Consider the following 20,064-nt stretch of genomic DNA (forward strand, 5'->3'; position numbering starts at 1 on the left):
TACACAAGTTTACAAAGACACTATTTATTTCTTTACTAAGTATTTATTTAAGTTTCAGGATTATCTTTGGCAATGAAAATTAGTGGCAAGCTATTATATATAAAGTTGAAAATCTTGTATTTTGATTTTAAATTTTTTGTTTTAAAGGAATGATTTTCCTGTATTAGCTTTGAAATTAGAATACCATTATGTAAATTGTCCTCTGCTTAGAGCATATTAATTCAAAATACTCAGGTGTATTCAGATTTGGCTCTTTTAGGATGATCTTTGACCCATAAGCCCTGGCATGGTGTCAGCTATAGCAGAAATAGAATTTGCATTACTGCTGATTCCAGGAATCGATTGGTTCTCCTGTTCTTTTTCATCCTTGGCCTCACAAATACCTGTCAACAGGCAAGCAGAAAACAACCCCAAACCACATTTCAAGGAGGTTTTTTTGTTGTTCTCCAAAACTGTCATTTTACAACAGTCTTATTTACTGCCTTCCTTTTCATCTTTGTTTTTATTTCCATATTCAAGATGAAGCAGTATCAAATTTACCTGTGGAGTGCAATTGAAAAATCTACAGATGAAAATCCACTTGCTAGAACTTGTAGATGTATATTTAGGTTGTTTTTAGATTCAGTGTTTACATGCTTTAGGTTGCCTTTCAGCCATGTTTAGGTATTTAGGCCATACGTGTTGTGCAAAGAAACAGACACAGACCTTGTTATGGACAGGGATGCTGTCTCAGGTAGAGGCCTTACATCTAAAATTATACTGGACAAAACCAGTATATATTTTTGAAGAAATAGGTGCTAGATTTGAATTTGATAGGGACTGACTTTTATTTCCTGGTTCTTGTAGCACAAACACTGTGTTAGCCTTCAAGTAAAGATTGTTCACACTGTTCAAATAAACTGCTTTCATGTTTATATTTTCACGCTGTTTAATGTGTCCATGTCTTTTTAACTTGTCAGTGTAGTTTGCTCTTTATTTATTAAAAGTAATAATATTAATATCTCTGTCATCTTATTTGCTTATTTTGGTTTCTGCATAGTTTTTAAACTTGAATATTAGAGTGTAAGTTCTGCTATTTCTATCCTGAAAGCTATGTGGCTTCTGTACCATATGGTGCAAAACTGCAAATAAACAGGCAGTGTTTTATTTGAATTCCTTCTAGATGTATTACAAGGCCAAGTACTTCATTATCATAAAATACAGATTTTACTCAATTATTTATTGCGCTGTGTTCTAAAAGCTAAGATTTTGCAGATAACTTCAGGCTTTCTTTCTAGGATACACTAGCCTATGCTGAGGAATTTTGTCTAGCTATAGTTGTCTTTTGACTGTATGGAAGTTTTACGCCATACTTTGAATATTACAGTTCTGACATAGTGGTTGATAATTTTTTCTTTAAGGGGGTTCAGGGAGGAACTAGCTCTAAATGGCTTGGAATATCTCATACCTCTAAAGGTGTGAGAGTTTGGGTTTGGGTTTTTCGTTGTTTGTTTTTCATTTGTTTGTTTATTTTTCACTCTGAACTACCTGGTTAATTAAAATGTTATGCCATAATCACACTTGATAATTTTGGCCATGAGAAATTGGAGTTTCCATTTCAACATATTCTGTTATTTCAGAAATGGTATCAACATGATTGTCCATCCAGTGCAGAGAAAATTACTTTCTTCACTGGTTGTTTTTCTATCTATATCTAATATCTATAGATTGCAGAGGTGTCAATCTACAGATTGACAGAAAAAAAGCAGTAACAGCTAACTGCTTGGGTGTAAACAGCTGCTTTTGATGTACCACATACTAACTTTGTGGGAAACAAGATGTGCCTGTTGTACAGTAGACAACAGCAGCCAATATGGTTATACATATGTGATCAGAGATTAAAGCAGTTTGTACAATCACTGCTTGATTTTGACTTAATTGTGTATGATGTGAAGAACTTGAAGGTAAGAAGTGCTCATTAAGATTGGCTAAGCAAATATTTAATTATACAATTTTATATTTCAATATTTATTTCCCCTAGTTTCACCTACAAAGGAACTTGTACTATCACATTTTAACTTTATATTTATTGATTGCAAACTCAGTTAAGCATTTATATTATGCTATGAGAACAATATTGTACTGTGTGTTAGAAAAATATTTGTATTTTTTTTCTAGATTAAAAGCATTAAAAAGTCATTTATTTAACTATCATTTGCATATATCTATTGATGCATTGTTTTGGTATCTGAAGATGTGGGTCTTTATTTTTAGTAGCTGTAACATCATGCATTTTTCATTATGTTACTATTCTGCCGTTTCCTTTTTTGCAAAAGCAGTTTGCAACCATTTTTTAAACTTCTCAAATATACCTCACTTTAAAATATAAAATTCACAAATAAATTATAGAACACATGTACATACATATGGGCAGCTTTAGTATTCTGAATTAGTCTTCTGAATTTTGAGTAGCATGAATTTTGAAGCTTTAAATAAAGAAATAGTCACTCATGCAAACAAAACTTGACAAATTTGTTGTATAGGTTCTTGATGTGGTGGTCCTTATTTTTTATTATAAAGCATAGGAAGGTTAATCTGTTAAGGTCAGGTACGTTAGTTTCACAAAGAATTAGTATGACAGGTTACAAGGCTTACCTAAACCTTGTGGGCCTGTCCTAAAGATCAGATAGGAGTAAGGGGAAAGTAAATAGGTGTTTTGTAGGAATATATCTTTTTTGTAGTGTAAGTGGTTTGTAGTAGATCTTCAGATGTAGAGTTTTAGTAAATTACTGATGGAAATAAAAAGCTTATTCATATAAGGGCATGGTAAGCCATTTTGGGCTGTTAATGTAATGTAGCATTCTTATGAGTCAAACTTGTATGGATTGTGAATGTTTTTACAAGAGGTGATTGTGCATAGTTAGAATATTGTTTGCTCTTTTTATGCAACTGTAGGAACAGCAGTCTGTATTCTTAGATTATGTTCTTAGATTCTCAGAAATAGTTGTATTGACTATGCTAATGAAGTTACATTTCTTAATAGTACTATAGTTCTGAAGCATTAAAACCTATTTTATTCTTGGGAAGTGATGTCTTTTGATCTAGCTGGACTGGCTCCTGTTTGCCTAGCCCTAGCAGTGGTGCCAGACATCTGTAACTGTACACCTGGTTTCAGTCACTTTCATTCCATGGGAGTGGATCAGACCTATGTTACCATTCAGATAGTGGTCATATGGAATGATGGACATGTGTGTTCTAAACAGGAATGTGTTAATTATTAGTCCTCTTGTTTGGAACTGCTTCTGGAAGACAAAATCCCAGGAAACTGGAAACTGTTTTCTCTAAGATTGAAGGGTTTTCTAGGAGGATAAGAAATAAGGAGTGGCGTTAAAGTGAGGCCATAATTCTCTCTGCCAGATCAGTGAGATTCAAAAGTCAAGCAAGTTTAAGTTTTCAAGATGTCAGATATAATTTAACATATTTTGCAGATAGTTATACTTAGCTGAAGTTCACACAGACCTTAATTTCACATACTCTGCTTAAGAAGTGTGGCTATTTCTAAGTGGAAAAGAAAACGGAAAAGTAAAAGTAGCTTCTAAAATGTGCTGAAGCATTACAATGTTTAAGCCTTCATTCCTATTCCTTATTGCAAAATTGGTATTTATGGGTTAAAGGAGATTTGCAAAATCATTGAAGAGGGTAATAAATAGGGTGAATATTTTAAACTTTATTATTCAGATGCAAATTCATAGTGAATGGTTATATATAACTTTTATTCATTTTAAATGATAATTAGCAGAAATGTTAAATTTTAATTTGAAGTAGGCACAGCTAGACAACATGAGCGTCAGTTGAGTGTACTTTAAAATTAGAATCCAAAATGATGCTGAGAAACTAAGAGAGGAAATGAATAAATAATAGATGCTTCATTTTTTCAGTTGCCTGAGAAAACTCAAAGCGGAAGAGATGTTTTGCAGGAGTCTTTTGCTTGAGTGATTAAAAAATATTTAGTGTACAAGTAGAAATAGTTAACTAGTATAAAACACAAAGACATATTTGCAAGTGGCTAGAAGGCAGGAGACATGGTGTATTGAATGAAAAACTCAGCTGAGAATTTGGAAACCTGGAATGTACATTTGGTATTGCAGTGTAAAGTAATGTCAGTCAAGTCACTTGTCAGTATCAACACCTCTGTAAGTAAGTTGAAATCAAATGATGAAGCATGGTACAAGAGTTGTGTATATAATGTGTGTGTGTTTGCACATGTGTGTGTGTCCTCATGCTCTTGGTTTTTTTTTTTAGTTGGGGCTGTGTGTAGTACATACAAGTTCAGTTTTAAACTCTGCTTTGCTGTTAAGTGATGAATAATGCAGCTTTTCATTAGTTTGAATTACTCTATTGAGACTTAAAGAAACTGTTTTGTTCTTTGTAGCTGAGCCAATAACGTTTCCACCTGGAGGAGGCAAGTCATTTATTATGGGTTCTGATGATGTGTTGTTAAGTGTACTGGGCCTTGGAGACCTTGCAGACTTGACAGTAACAAATGATGCAGACTATAGTTATGATGTAAGTGCAATTTTATTTTAAAATTCTTTATACAGTTTAACCAGTAGTAGTTGGGTCCCTTCTCCTCAATCCTGAACATTACTGATGCACTTTTTTAGTAAAAGCTGTTACTTGGAATGGAAGAGCACCTTGCAAATGAGCTAAGTAATTTGGGTTACTAGAATTAAGTGAGATGACTGGGGTTTTTTCTACATTAGTAATTTAATTCAGATTTTGTCGCTGGGAGGGGGAATGTGTTATGACCTAAAATACATATTAATGTCTTAAAATTACAGTTAGACATTGAAATGGAGTGTTGAGTAGGCATGGCATGAAACACAACTATTGATATTAACTCATTTATTTGCTGTCCTTCTGATGAGTAAGTAGTGTTAACAGCATAGACTGTATATATAGTAGTATATTTCAGATGTAAGCTGTTAGGGGGTATTTCTATTGTAATCCAGAGTGTTCTGACATTCCTTTGACCATATTCGTTCAGCTTCTACCAATAGTGTTGAACAAATTTTTCATTGGCCAGTAACATAGGATGGCTGGTTAGGGAAGTGTTCAGGTAAGTTTTGTATGAAGTATTGTGTTTAAAAAGTCTTGTATTGGCTTGACTGCAGAGTGCAGCTTTGTATTGCTGTCTTTTGTGAACTACAAATTCTTTATAAAACAGTGTGTAGCCATTTTGCTTATTCCGAGATGGAGGGATATTTAGTGGCAAGCCAGGGCTAAGGTCAGAAAGCATTGCAATTAATATACCAACTAACAGAACTGTTACATGAGAGTCTGTGCTACTTGTGACAAACTTGACAAAACAGTTTTTGTGGTGTGAAGAGTGATGCAGAATAGAGGTTACCTTTGCTCTTGGGGAACTTAAAGGAGAGAATAGCTGATAAACACACAAATATGAAGTGCTGCCTGAGCTAATAAGAAATTTGCAGCAGAAGCACACATTTGTTGAAGGTTGGAAGGTGTTAATCATCCTGTAGGTGAAGTTGATCTTACTTTTTCAATGTAGTTGAATTTTCAATATTTTTTCACTGAAACCCCTAAACTCCTGAGGCTCTTTATTTTCAACTATTTCGTGCTCTAATATCTGGTGTATACAGGAGACAAAAGATAGAAGTAGAGTTTTTCTTACTAGGCCATTCATCGAAAATGAGTTGTGATTGACCATGATTGTCACTTGGTTTCCCTGCTTCTTGTCCAGTCCTCTCTTCCCATTACTCATAGGATATTTTCTTCCTTTTAAAGCATAGCTGAAAAATGCACAGTGGCTTCTGGCTTCATGTGTCAGAAAAAACAAAGTATAACATAACACAGATGGCAACAATTTTTTTAATATTTAAGATGACACTGACCTGTCATGACTTTGAAGAGACTGAAATTCAGATGCTGTTAGTTTTTCATCACAATGTTACTTGAGGTTAAAAATTCCATTATAGTTTTTTAATTGCTGAAGTTTTTCCCTCATAGTTATGGATTTGCAGCACAGTAAGACCATATCTTACCTTGCACCTGTAAACAGTACTTGTAGGGCATTGTAGTCTAATGCCCTTGTAAGCTTAGGTGAAGTCACATCCTTTTCCAGTCTATCTCCATACAAGGAGGTGTGACACTACGTTAATGTGTAAGTAAAACAAGAACAATGAAAAAACCTCAAACCAGAACACTTAATGCATTTGCTCCCAATAGGTCCATGCTCTTCAGATAGCTTTTGTGAGCCATTAGAGTGCATTAATAAATAAAGCCACAACAGGCTTCCATTAGCTTTCATGTGTCACTCCTTGAGGAGTGTTGTATTTTGAAAAGGAGAGGATATGAATACAGAATAGGAGTTAAGTATAAATATTAAGAATTTCAACTATAACTCAAAAGATTTCTGTGTTTGATTATGTTCACAGGTTGTCTCCAAGACTAGTCATCTGGTAAACAGTAGTCATCTCAAGTCATGTCTTTTTTATTATCTAGTTACTTAAATTGACCTCAGTGCATGTAGTTGTTTGCATGCTGAGGGAATAATGTTGCCAAATCAGATGCCTCCATTTGTATATTTTTTGATTCCGTAGCACCAAAGAATGGGGGTTTTCTGCAATACAACTGACTGAAAAATTGAAAGGTTTCCTTTATTAGAGCATGTAAACTTGGAAATCTCCAATAAGTTACAAAATTATCAAGAAAAAAAGTAACATTAAAGCATAAAAAGACACTGCAGCTACTAGTTATTGTTTTATAAAATTTTTGTTTGCTGTTGGGAAGTACTTGTTTGACATAGGGAAATGCATGTCTCTTTACAATGTGTTAGGATTCTCTTGACTGCAGGGGCAAGGAAGATCCTCATTCCCTGATGCCTCTTTTTTGGTGGGAGGGAGTTGTTGTTTTTTGTGTTGGTTTAGTTCAGGTGTAGTTTCAGTCCAGTTTGCCTGTGCTTTACAAGGCAGAATGAATGGGTTGTTTGATCCTTCTTGGTCTTTCGTAAAGCCCGCTAAAGTCCATGGAAAAAGGGAGGAGCAGCTAGTGAAGTAGTCTGTGTTGTCATGACTTTGATTATCTTGACAGTGTGTGTGTATAAATACACACAGTAGAGCATCCAGACTCAGTGGGGCAGTGTGTCCATCTACACCTTATGTTTTGAGAAGCTTTGGAGATGTCACACTTTGAACATTGATATATACTGGCCCATTTCACCACTTTTCCATTATTCCTCTGGCCCGTTTTGTGAAATAATCTCACATTTATCCTTTGTAATCATCAAATCCCTTTTCCAAGTCCTTGACTATGTTTTTCTGAGGTGGGGTTGGGTTTTTTGGTTGTTTGTTTTTTTGGAAATACATTACTGGTTAACTTCTTTTCTTAGAGATTGCAAGGACCTCTTTGAAGATGTATCAGTTGTTCTCTTACTCTTGCAGTAAGGATATCAAGATCCATTAGAAACATGAATAGGGAAAAGAATTTTTAAAAATTGGTTTATGTATAGCTAAATTTCTAATAAAGTGTATGTGGTGTCTTCTAAAAGAGCCATGATGTTCCAGTCCATTTTAAAAACATTAAAACTTCAAAGCTATGCTTAAAATAGGAAATGTACCTTACTTTTCATAACTTGTGTAAATTCTATACCTTGCATTTTAGCAGATTTCTCTGTACTGCTGAAAACAAAATTACCCTTGCAACAATCCTTTTAAGAAAAAAGAAAAAAAAATAGAATCAGCTCTTTTCATGTTTTGAAAAATAAGGATCACTGTATCCAGTTCTGATTTTCTCAAATGGCTTCTCATCACAACTGTGGTGGATATTGTTGTGTGGCTGCACATTGCATCCAAAAAATTGCTAGTCACCTGCATAATCTGGGATATTTCATGTGCTAAAATTAAGGATTGCTATTTCAGGTTTTTCGCTCTAATTTCTCTAAGCCCCAGATCACTGCAAATACATGAGGGAACATAAGTTAGCTGGGTGGGTGAATATGTTACATAATGAGGATTTAAAATATCAAGGGACTCTATTTTTTAGGAGAATACCTTTTTTTTTCCTTTCCTTTTCTCCCCTTGTCTTGTCCATTTGGGGAGGGAAATAAATCAACGGTTTGGTCCAAATTATGTTTAATGCAGAACTGCAGAATTCCACTCTGCTCTGTTTCCTAAAACGAAAGATTATTCTTTTTATGAAGCTTGTATATAATATGCAGTGTAGGGCTAAATAACTTAAATCTCAGTAAAAATATTGCAGTATTCAGTGTACTCTGAAGTAGGAAGATTGCAAGCAAAATGCTTTGTTATTATATGTATTTCTTGGTTGGCATTTTAAAAACCCTAAAAATTCAGGTTACATGTCTGGTATAACAAGCTTCTGTGACTTGATTGGAATTAGGTAAAGTTTGCACTTAGGACAGAAATTTACAGTAACATAATGGAAAAGCAAATGTCTGCACTTCTGTAACTCAGAACACTAAATTTTATTGTCTGAACCTCTTTGTTTTGTTGGTTGGATTTGAATTTGGTTTGAGTGAGTAGTGATAATTCAAACCAGATTATAGACTTGGTCCAAAAATAGTTATTACAGTATATGCTACACTATCATCTGACTATTTTCAGTCTTGACAGATAAAAGGTAGTAAGATTTGATTAGCTATGGGAGATTTTAATTTCTTATTAGTGTTGCTGAAATTAATTTGAGATGTCAAGCTATTCTGGTCTGCAGTTGAGAAACATACTTTAACAATTACATGCTGAAATAGATAGTGTGTAAGATGAAGGATACAATTAGCTTCCTTTTGTGTAAGACAAAAGATACAATTGGTTTCCATTTATTCTTAGTTTGCTTATTTTGTTCATCTAATTCAAGTCAGTTTTCTAAACTACCTTTAAGGGAAAAGAGAAATACCCGGATAAGTTATTTCTTTAGGGTGGAGGCTTAGGATGGGATGTAGCCTGCTTGCTGCGTAAATATAAGTTGTATTCAAAGCTGTGAATTAGTCTCTTGGAATTGCTAGAAGGGCTTATATTTTTCTTGTAACTCTTCTGGGTTACCAATAATGAGTATTAAGCATATGTAATTATTGTATTTTAGCCTAACAGTCTACAAGTTAAAAGTATGAATTGGATGTTCACAGTGTATAAATATAGAGTTTGCGTATATTGCGTCACAAAGCAGCTAAGTTATTGTCTCACAGATACATTTGAAACCCATTACAGACTTTAAAAATATTTGTGTAATGTTATGTTTAAAATCATTACAAATGTCTATTGAAATTTTGATTACTGTGTACATGACTTCACCTGTAGAAGTATTCAAGAGCTATGTATGTTTCTTGTCAACCTTAGTCAAGTTACTCATCTAAGGAAGATCGCTCACCAAGCACCTCAAGCTCATTTTTATTGTGTTTAAGTGATAAATGAGCTTTTGACAGCTGTAATCTCTTCCTTGGGTGCAGACGACATGATACACAAGGAACATTTCTCTTTCTGCAAGGAAGAAGAGTTAGTGTCACTGCACAAAAGGATTAAAATCTGTTCTGAAAATCAAGTCTTCTTTTCTGTGTGTTTAACATTATATATCATTCCAGCTTGGGTCAAAGGAAACTGTTACAACAGAAAAATTTGCAGACTGTCTAGCTGGCCAGATAGGGTTGTAGATGGATATAGGTAAATCAATAGATAAATACAAATTTAAGGTTGAATATATATTAACTGAATCAAGCATAGGAGGTTTTAAAAAAATACGAGGGGATATATATATAAAATCCATATTTTAAAATCCAAGGTAAAATGACTTCTTTCCTTTTCTCTTTCAAGTTGCCAGCTAATAAAGATGCCTTCCGAAAGACATGGAACCCTAAGTATACGCTACGCAGTCATTTTGATGGAGTGCGAGCATTAGCTTTTCATCCTGTAGAGCCTGTGCTGGTTACAGCCTCTGAGGACCATACTCTAAAACTCTGGAATTTGCAGAAAACGGTTCCTGCCAAAAAGCAAGTATATGGGTTTTATAAAACATCGGTTGTGTTTTAAATGCCTTTGAAATGGATTAAACTCTTACAGTTTCAGGTTTTTCAGTAGAGATTTCACATGGCATAATAACTGTTCTTTTTCTTTCAGGAGTGCCTCTTTAGATGTAGAACCCATCTACACATTTAGGGCCCACATGTGAGTGTTTGATATTATTCATGGCTAATAAATAAATTGTCATTCATAATAATCTATTCTATCCTGTAGGCAGTTACCAATCAGCTTTTTTCTGTCTCTCAATAGTGGACCAGTATTGTCGTTGGCAATTAGTTCCAATGGAGAACAGTGTTTCAGTGGTGGTATTGATGCAACCATCCAGTGGTGGAACATGCCTAGCCCTAGTGTGGATCCATATGATACCTATGGTAAGTTCCTTTTAAAAGATAAACAACTTCTGACCATTGTCTTCAGCATTATTTTTCTACTTGATGTTAATCTGCTTTCTGGAGATTTTGTGAAATATTACTGCCATCTCTCAGCTATGCTGTGTGTTTTCAAGTACTTGTGTGGCAAACATTAGTTATTTATTCCTGCTTGCACTGATGATGTACTTTGTGTAGAACAGTAATGGGGAGACTTAACAATTCTTAAGATTTATACAGTAAAGAAAAAAATAATAATAATTTATATTTTTGAGAAGCCTAATATTTTGAACCAGAATTACAAGTTCTCAATAATTATGCATTTCTTTTGATGGAAATTTGCCAGAAAACCAAGATAAGTGTGCTCAGATTCTATGTCCCATGTTTCTGACTTGCATCTCAGGTCCCTAACTTTAGATATCTTTAATTTTAGATGTCTCTAAAATTAAATGGCTGATAACTGCTTGGAAAACTCTGCATCTAACTGCATAGATTTAAAAACCCTCTATAAAAGGCAACTATAAAGTATCAGGGAGACAAAAATAAGATTACTAGCTCCACAAGAAAAAATTAGTCCTGTTTTTATCATTAGTGTGCTTGAGAGTTTTAGACCATACCTATGTGTCAGCCGAGTATGCTGAATAAACACTGCATCAAGTAAGCATCCAGTGTTAAAGTGGAAAGCTGATTTTCTGCACCTTGTACAAAGGAAGGGCTGTGATCAAGCATCCTTAAGGTGTTGAATTTGAAAGGAAGAAATAAGAGAGGAGGTGGTAACAAGAGTGAATAATTCGGGGAAAAGTGACACAGTTTAGTTGTTTGTGGGTTTGTTTTTTTTTTTGTTGTTGTTGTTGACTGGTTTGGTTTGGTAGGGTTTTTTGGTTTGAGTTTGTTTGTTTTCCTGGTTGGTTGGTTGGTTTTTGGAGAAAGATGGCAATGGTTGTGCAAAATGACTTGTGCAATATTCTAGCTGTTGCTTAAAGAGGAAGGGCAGGGGGAACATTCAGCTGGTTTATGTGGAATTTAATTTATGTTGAGTTACAAGAAATAATGAATGCTTCTTCACTAAAATGGTTTCCTTTCTCAACTTTTTTTTTCCAGAGCCAAACGTTCTAGCTGGCACATTAATTGCTCACACAGATGCAGTCTGGGGTCTTGCTTACAGTGGTGTAAAGAATCACTTACTCTCTTGTTCAGCAGATGGCACTATTAGGTTATGGAACCCACCGGAAAAAAATCCCTGTATTTGCACTTACAATGGAGAGAAAGGTAACTTTCTGCAGTGGTTTTGAAAATTGGTTATGAGGCAGCTGATGATGCATCCTGGCTCATTGTCTCCATTTATCCAAACTAGGTAACATAGCTAAAAGAATAACTTGTAAAATAATCATGGTGCTGTAGCATTACTTTAAAGAAAAGAGCAAATATCTTCTTTAAGTATGACCTTAAATGCTTACATTGTCAGGAATTTTAAAAGCGTTTTGTTCTTTCTAAAGATTTTTTTTGCTCTTTCTAGAGCATGGAATACCCACATCAGTCGACTTTATAGGTTGTGACCCTGCTCATATGGTGGCATCTTTTAACACTGGCAGCACAGTCATCTATGATTTAGAAACATCCCAGTCAGTGGTAATGTTTTCATCACAAGTAGAATCTGGTAAGTAGAGCTCTTCTGTAATAAATACCCATCTTGGATGAGGTACCTGTTGCATTATTATGGTACCTCATTGTATGGTGTAGTAAATGAAAAGGTTTTACTCCTCTGCTGCATCATTGAGTTTGAGGGATTATTAGATGCTTGGAACAAACACTGTGAAAAGGTGTTCTAACTCCTCTAGTCTGCTCTTGTGCAACCCTGCCTGGAGTGCTGCCTCCATCTCTGGGGCCCCAGCATAAGGACACTGACCTGTTAGACTGTGAGTCCAGAGCAAGGGCGTGAAGATGATCCCAGAGCTGGAGCACCTCTCCTGTGAACACAGGCTGAAAGGGTTGGGGTTGTTCAGTCTGGAGAGGGTTCTTGGGAGAGATTACTGTGATCTTCCTATACGTAAAGGGGCCTACAAGAAACTTGGAGAGGAGCTTGTTTGTACAAGGGCATGTGGTGACAAGGGGGGAAGGCATCAAACTGAGAGAGGGTAGGTTTAGATTAGATATTAGGAAGAAGTTCTTTACTGTGAGAGTGGTGAGACGCTGGCACAGGTAGCTCAGAGAAATTTGGGATCCTTCATCCCTGGGAAATGTTCTAGGTGAGGCTGAATGTGGCTTAAAACAACCAGGTTTAGTGGAAGGGGGCCCTGCCTGTGGCAGGGAGGATTGGAACTAGTATCCTTCAATGATCCCTCCTACCGCAAACCTTTCTGTGATTCTGTGGTGTGCATGCATGCAGATAGCCCCACAGAGGTGTGATTGCATAGAGCGTGGTGGGGGGCGCCCCTGCCTGTGGCAGGAAGGATTGGAACTAGGTTATGTTAAAGGTCCCTTCCACTCAAGCCATTTTATGATTCTGTTAGCAGGATTTGAAAGTAGGGGTAGTGAAAGCAACAGTTACTGTTCTGTAAGATTTCTTAAGATTCAGTTTTCTGATTTGTATATGAAACCACAGTTTTCATTATATAGGCTTGACATGGAGGATATCAAGACAAGTAGGTGAATAATAGGTGAATTAAACAGAATATTTAATTCAGTGTAGAATTCTGCACAGGTTGGGATTAAACACACTTTCTGGTGGAACTTTGTAGAAATCCTGTTGCTGCAAATAAAGTGTTACAGAGAGGTAGCTCATCAAGAATGAATTGCATGTGTTTGATGAAACTCCACTACATGGAGGAGGCTTCTTTTTGTGATGCTCCTCAAGCAATTCGTAAGGAAAACCTCCAGCTTCTGCTCATTCCTTTCTAGAAAATGTGATTTAAAAGAATAGTGCAAGGAGAGGATCTGCTTCTCCCCTCTAAGTAGTGTAGTTTACTTTAATAATTAAACTTACAGACTTCAACACAGGTTACAAAATTGTGTAAAAGCTATCTTATAGATGCCTTCTGCAAAGCCAGACATTGAAGTGAGAAGGAACATCAGAATTTGGAGAAACACCTTTCTAGTTTGAAGAGAGACTTTTAAATGGATTCAAGAAAAATTAAGCACAGAAATTAAAATACCAAGATAGTTTTTTAAGAAGAGTATCCTGTAGAGATTTTAAACCATTTATTGTTTAAGTTGAAGTCACAAATGTATCTGACAGAATTAAGAGGGTTAGGTTGACTTCAGTTACTTGGATTCTCTGGTCTAGTAGAAGGTGTCCCTTCCAACCCAAACCACCCTCATGCTTCTGTCTTCCCCCCACAAACTAAATATTTTTTGATGCAGAGGTGTAAGAGCTGTGTGCTAAACATACATTACTCATGCTACAGTTTGTTTCTACTTGGCTAGTGCTGCCCTGCAGTACTTGCTGGGTTTTATCTCTCAGTAATCTTTCATGGGTGTAAACTACTTGTAAGCTTTAACCTTACAGTACCATGGCTAGAGTCCACCTCACTTTGCCCCATCCTGTGAAGCAAGAAGCTTTATTTCTTAGGAGATCATTGGTCCTAAGATATTACTTACATAATGTTAAAGAATATGGTAATCTAAAGTGTAATGCTAAAACACTGTCATTTTAACTTTACATTTTCTTTAAGGCAGATTAATATTCTTTTTATTTTATTTTCAGGTGTACAATCAAATAATCATATTAACAAGGTAGTAAGTCATCCCACACTTCCTGTAACTATTACAGCACATGAAGATAGACACATCAAATTTTTTGACAACAAAACGGGTAAGGATAACAAGAACCTAATTTGTGTATATGAATATGTTTAAAGAAATCTGGATGACATAGGGAGAATCCATTTGTAGAAAACTTACTACTGATTTAGTCTTATATAAAACAGAACTTTTGGTATTTCTAAGATTAAAACTTTTCAGTACCTTCTCTGTGAAATAGTGATACCTGTTGCAATTGTGACTTCAGAAGTCAGAAAACACTCAAAACAGACAGAGCTAGTTGTGAGGGACAAGAAAGTGGTCTTTAATTTAGAGCTTTCCTGATTTACAGAGTATGTCTGCTTTCATTTCCATGCTTTTAACTCTAAGCATATGTCAGTTATGTTTTTCAACTCTTAGTAGTAAAAAAAATCACTTAGTACCTATTAGGGCAAGAAGTAACCCTTAATTCATTGTGGTAATGAAATCCTGTGTTATACTTAAGTTATTGATAAGGTTTATAGAACAGAAAAGGATCTGGAAGAAGGAGGGTAAGGAAGGCTATAGGAGAAAACTGCACTGTCTGTTGTGACAAAAACATTAAAATAATTGTAAGAACAAATGTAAACTTTCTATTTGTGAAATTACCTGTCACTTCCTACATGTTACCTATCAAAGTTGGAAGGAAAAAAAATCAAGCTCACTTTAAGTAAGCATGTGCAAAACACCCATTTGAAGTGTGTTTGGTTTGGTCCCAATAGGGGATGGTGCACCCCAGTAGGTTCCTGGCGTTTTTGTTTTCTAAAGCAAAAAAGCTGGACATTTTTTCCACTTTGCACCTGCCATGAACCTATGTATTTGAACTGTGGTCATTAAATGCATTACATTGTTGTTGCTGAAATTAAGATTTACTACTTCAAAGAAACAAAGAATAAGGAAAAAAAATCTGCAGTAAGAAATAATTGGGTCAAAGACAGGAAACAGAGGGTAGAAGCAAATGGTCTTTTTGTGGAATAAAGTATCTGTGGGTCTGGAGGAATCAGCAATATTTCAACATAGTGAGTCATCTGAACAGGGAACAGTATATTGGCAGTTAACTGACATTCATTAATTCAGGTTATTAAACATGAAGGCTGACGAGGAAGAACTGGAGATCTTAAAAGACATAAGAGCAGGCAAATTAAATTCCATGTGGATGAATTTGAAATTATACATGTAAAGGAAAAATAAACATTGTAACATAAAATAATAATCACTGGGCTAACTGTTCTTATTCAAAGTAAAACCTCGGAGTTATAATAAGAGGTTAGATAAAAATACTAGTTTGTTGCTTAGCAGTCAGAATAGCAAAATGTGTATTAGGAGGGAAAGGAATAAAAGGCAAAAGGGAACATTTTAATACCTTTACATGAATACTTTGAATGAAGTCTCCCTTACCTCAAAGGGGATATAGCCAAATTAATATGTTTCAGAGAATGGTTAGAAAGATGATCAAAGATCTTCAGTAGCTTTTAGCTTCTTCAGGAAGAATCTTAGAAACTGAATAGTCTGAGATTCTTCAGGATGAGGAGCAATTGAACAAAGCTGATTTACATTCTTCATGTTGGTCATGGTCTTACAGAGATTTATTTGCTCTTTTTCAACACATGAACTGATGTTCAGTTGCTAATCCCCAACAGGTGGCAGACTCAAAACAGGAGAGAGGCAGTGATCCTTCTATGCAGTTAAACATTCTGGAACTCCTTCCAAAAAGCATCATGAGGTGCTAAAAGATGTTATTAGGAGTCCAGGAACAGAGGTCAACTTAAAGAAATTAAGAGTACTTGAATGCAGAGTTAACTGTTCTGGCTTGTGACATAACCAAACAGTTAATTGTTAGAAGCTGGAGAGTATTTTGGGCAAGTATCACCTATAGTTGCCTTATTTTTCTCTCCTAGCAATGACAGAGATAGATGGACCCACGGATAAGTCTCATTTTACAAAGCTTCATCAACACTCTCCTACTGGGGCAGTTATTAGGACATTTAAGAGACAAAGGTTCTCACCTAGTCTTTTTAGGCCTTCACTGTCGTTGCTGGCAATAAAGATACCAATTGGATAAAGATTGTTTACAATGGGAATACCTTTTTGAGAGTTGTGTGTCATTTGCCGTTATGTTTATACAAGAGTCTGCAGTTGAAACTTTGTAATTTCTAATGGAATAGAACTATTCAAATAGTACTGGAATCTAAATAAGCATGTTGTCTTATATTGTGTTTAAGGGGAATGGGTTGATGATTTTTAAATAAACAGTACTTCACAGGAAATTCACTGTTTATTTTTCTTTTAGGTAAAATGATCCATTCTATGGTTGCTCACTTGGATGCTGTCACAAGCCTAGCTGTAGATCCTAATGGAATCTATTTAATGTCTGGAAGTAAGGGTTTTTTTTTTTCACATCCTACATGTTCTATATAAATTATGCATTTATGATGCACTAAATTTCTGACAAATATATCTTTTATTTTTCCTTTCTTTATTTCCTAAACAGGCCATGATTGTTCCATTAGGTTGTGGAATTTGGACAGCAAGACATGTGTGCAAGAAATAACTGCTCATAGGAAAAAGCTGGATGAATCAATTTATGATGTAGCATTTCATCCATCAAAAGCATATATTGCCAGTGCAGGAGCTGATGCCCTTGCCAAAGTGTTTGTGTGACATAGCAGAACAAACCTGCATCATAACAGCAGGTCTGTTTGGACAAAAAAGAGGGAATGCGTCACTGCCATCAATTATAAGGTTACCAATAAGACACTACATCTGATCTGCCTGGGTGAAGGCTCTTAAGTGGGGCAGGTAGAAGTTGGTGTAAAGTCACCACATCCTGAACAATGTCAGGCTCATTCATTTAACTGTAATTACTGTATTTGGGGGGGTGGGGACAAATACAAAAAAGAAAACCAGTATTTGTAGCCTTGACTGGATATGAACTGAGCGTATGTCTGTTCTTTAGGTGTCTTTAAGCAAACGTGGAGTCTGATCTTACAAAAGACTTTTATTTTGGACTCTGTGTGCTGCCTTAGGGTTAGGAATGTGGTGCTCTTGTGGGGGGAAGTGAGCTCCAAGAGTAGCTTTCTTTTCATCTCTTAGTAATCTTCTGTTTATCAGTTGAATGCCACAGATTCCCCTTTTAAACTTTTATTTTGCTTTAAAGAAAAGGAAATTTAACTTAAAATATTTTAGCATTAGTTGCACAAAATGTTTGGATAAAATTCTAGTTTTTATAAGTCTTTTTATATATTTAGCCTGTCACAACAGTGCTCAAGATTGTATTGATAATGTTTTTCTGCATTATAGAACCCTAAAACACAGAGATCTCACTGACCCGCTGCCGTGTAACCACAATCTTCCCTTCTTTTGCCTAATACAGCTCAGCTAAGTCCTTGCTTAAGGATGCTAATTCATCATCATCGCATAACTGTCTTCATAAATAAAGGACTGTAAAATGTGTTCAAATGAAACACAGAGGGGTTAACACCCCTAAATGAACTCTTAAAAAAATTAATCTTGGCATCCTATCACTATGTGATATTTTGTACATCTTACTGTATTTACGAGTTTATTTATCAAGGATTACCCATCTTGCTAATGGCCTATTGTTATTTATTTCACTTTTTGTTGGTCTTTATATCCTTTTATGTAGTGTGTTAAAGGGCCCTGTATATCTGTTATGGCACTCTTTGAACAGTCTAAAATAGATGAGAAAATGGGACATTTGATAATTCTAAAGTTGCAAACCAAGAAATTCTTTTTCCTCTGGTTAAAAGTACCTGGAGTGGAGTTGATTCAAAAAAAACAATCTTGTTTCAGAACCTTTGGAGTGAAAATTATTTTTATTTGCATTTCAAATAGAATACAAAAGTAGTTAATTCAAGATTCATAAATCTGCTGTGTTTTGACTAGTTACTCCCTGCTTTTATTTTATTTTTCAGACGTGCTTCAGTTTATGGTGTAACTAAAAATTTTGTTTGTGTAATGCATGATTAATACAAAAAAGTATTTTTTCTAGTCTTCCACAAAACTTTTCTGATCAGTTTGTGAGTTTTGATGAGTTTTGTAAGGTTTCTGTTTTACAAACTATGAATCAGCAAATTTTTAAGATTGTACTGCATAGCAAAAGTACAGCTGTTGAAAAATAATGTATATAAAATGCATATAATAAATATTAAATGGTGTACCTGTATGTTACTGTTGGCTACATTATTTTGTGTTGCACAGTTTGAAAGTCATTCTGCAAATTACTAAATTAGGTCTCAATTTTAGCAAAATGACCATTTGTTTATTACGCTTATAAGCTGCTTTGCTTTTGCAAGATTGTAATAGTTGTCTGGATGTTGAGCAACTGTTCAGTTTCAAGCAGCAGTACCCACATATAAGAACATGTTTCCACAATGTTTAGAAAATTTTTACAAGAACAAATTGAAAAGTGCTGATGTATTCTTACAGCCCTTCTAAGGTGATAATCTAAGTGTTTTTTCATTATCTTTGCATATGAAGTGAATCTGAAGTGATGTAGGAGCCAGAAAGGTACTCTGTTTTTATTTCAAACTGCCACTGAATAGTTGTGTTGAATTTAAAAAAAAAAACAAAAAAACAACCTAATTTCTAAATGCCTAAAATTTGCCTATATATCTTAACCTCTGTCCATTTCTTTCCAAGTCCTCCTGTAAAGTTGATGAACAAAAAACTAAACTGAAGGTCAACATTTACCTATTCTGTGATGAGTCACTTTGCTCAAAGTATATCAGCAGAAACAGAATACCACAATATGAATATTTTTGTGTAAAGTAGTATGTTTAGATATAAGTTAACTAAAGCTAGAACATGTTCCTATAAGTGGTTTAACTGCGTTGTTCCATGTAAGTTTCCAGTTTTCCAGTAAGAATGTATTTCATGCCATCTCATGTCAAGCAAATTAGAACCAAAAAAAAAAAAACCAAAAAAAAAAAAGGAAAGAGGTGCTCATGACAGGCAGTTATATTTTGGAATTAATTTTGTTTTAGTAATAATGTTGCATTGCTTGAAATGTTACAGTAAATTATAATTGTGTAGGAATTGGAGAATTTTGTCCTTTATCATGAAGATTGAGGTGAGACCTTCCAGTAATTGCTTGTAGGACACTAAGACTTTACTTTTGAAAGTAACATTCAGCTGATTTGCACTTTTTGTTCTTTCCAGTCTCTAAAGCATTCAACTAATCAACAGACAAGAGAGTATTTGAATTTTATTGGAAGTAGTTTAATAATCGCCTTTTCTGAAGCCAAACATTGTTTCTGGCAGCTTTTCCAGACTGCTGCATTTTAATGCTTAAATAAAATGTGATTGTTTAATAAACATTACCATGCATAACATTTCCCTTTTTTTTAATTGTATTAAAATTGAAATTATAAAAGCTGAAATACTTGCTTATTTTCCTTAATTGAAATCTTAATGATCATCTTAGTTCACTAATGCATAGTGGATGAAGTGCTGTAGTGAGGCATCAGTTATTGAATATTACCAATAATTTCTAATACCTCTTTGTTTATTTGTCGTGGGGTGTAACATGCTGAAACCTTTATTTGTTGGGTTTCAGTTTTTTAGAATGGAAGAGCTATAGTACTGGTGATGGGTAAGATGATAGTGCTCAAAGAAATGGTTTTATTTAGCAAAACCACCTCAGCTTATGCAAGGATTTACTTCCCTTTTGTGAGACCCACAAGACTGGTCCTCAGAACCCAGATGGAAAGATATCTGAATGTGTTTAATAATACCTGTAGCATTTAGGGTGTGATTGATAAGTCTGTGTTAACGGACTTAGTCTCCATCTTGCTTTTTATTGTGGGAACAGTTTTAAGCAGATCAGTGGTGACTGTAGTCCAATCCAGCATAAACAGTAGTATGCT

The 20,064-nt window shown here is 35.0% G+C and overlaps 1 protein-coding gene across 5 annotated transcripts in view; it reads left to right on the forward strand.

Moving 5' to 3' along the window:
- STRN3 (striatin 3) overlaps nt 1–19,530 on the forward strand; it is a 41,261-nt gene extending 21,731 nt beyond the window's left edge. For all 5 annotated transcript variants that reach the window (XM_031065980.1, XM_031065979.1, XM_014311025.2 and 2 more), the window contains 9 exons: nt 4,412–4,545; nt 9,825–10,000; nt 10,128–10,175; nt 10,281–10,402; nt 11,501–11,668; nt 11,916–12,056; nt 14,103–14,210; nt 16,467–16,553; nt 16,668–19,530. In XM_031065980.1, coding sequence (XP_030921840.1) covers nt 4,412–4,545; nt 9,825–10,000; nt 10,128–10,175; nt 10,281–10,402; nt 11,501–11,668; nt 11,916–12,056; nt 14,103–14,210; nt 16,467–16,553; nt 16,668–16,837 — 1,154 coding nt within the window. In that variant the 3' untranslated portion in view covers nt 16,838–19,530. The remainder of the gene's footprint in view (nt 1–4,411; nt 4,546–9,824; nt 10,001–10,127; nt 10,176–10,280; nt 10,403–11,500; nt 11,669–11,915; nt 12,057–14,102; nt 14,211–16,466; nt 16,554–16,667) is intronic.
- The last annotated feature ends 534 nt before the right edge of the window (nt 19,531–20,064 follow it).

This window comes from Geospiza fortis, unplaced genomic scaffold (genome assembly GCF_000277835.1).
Source record: "Geospiza fortis unplaced genomic scaffold, GeoFor_1.0 scaffold54, whole genome shotgun sequence".
In the NCBI taxonomy this organism is placed as follows: Eukaryota; Metazoa; Chordata; class Aves; order Passeriformes; family Thraupidae; genus Geospiza; species Geospiza fortis.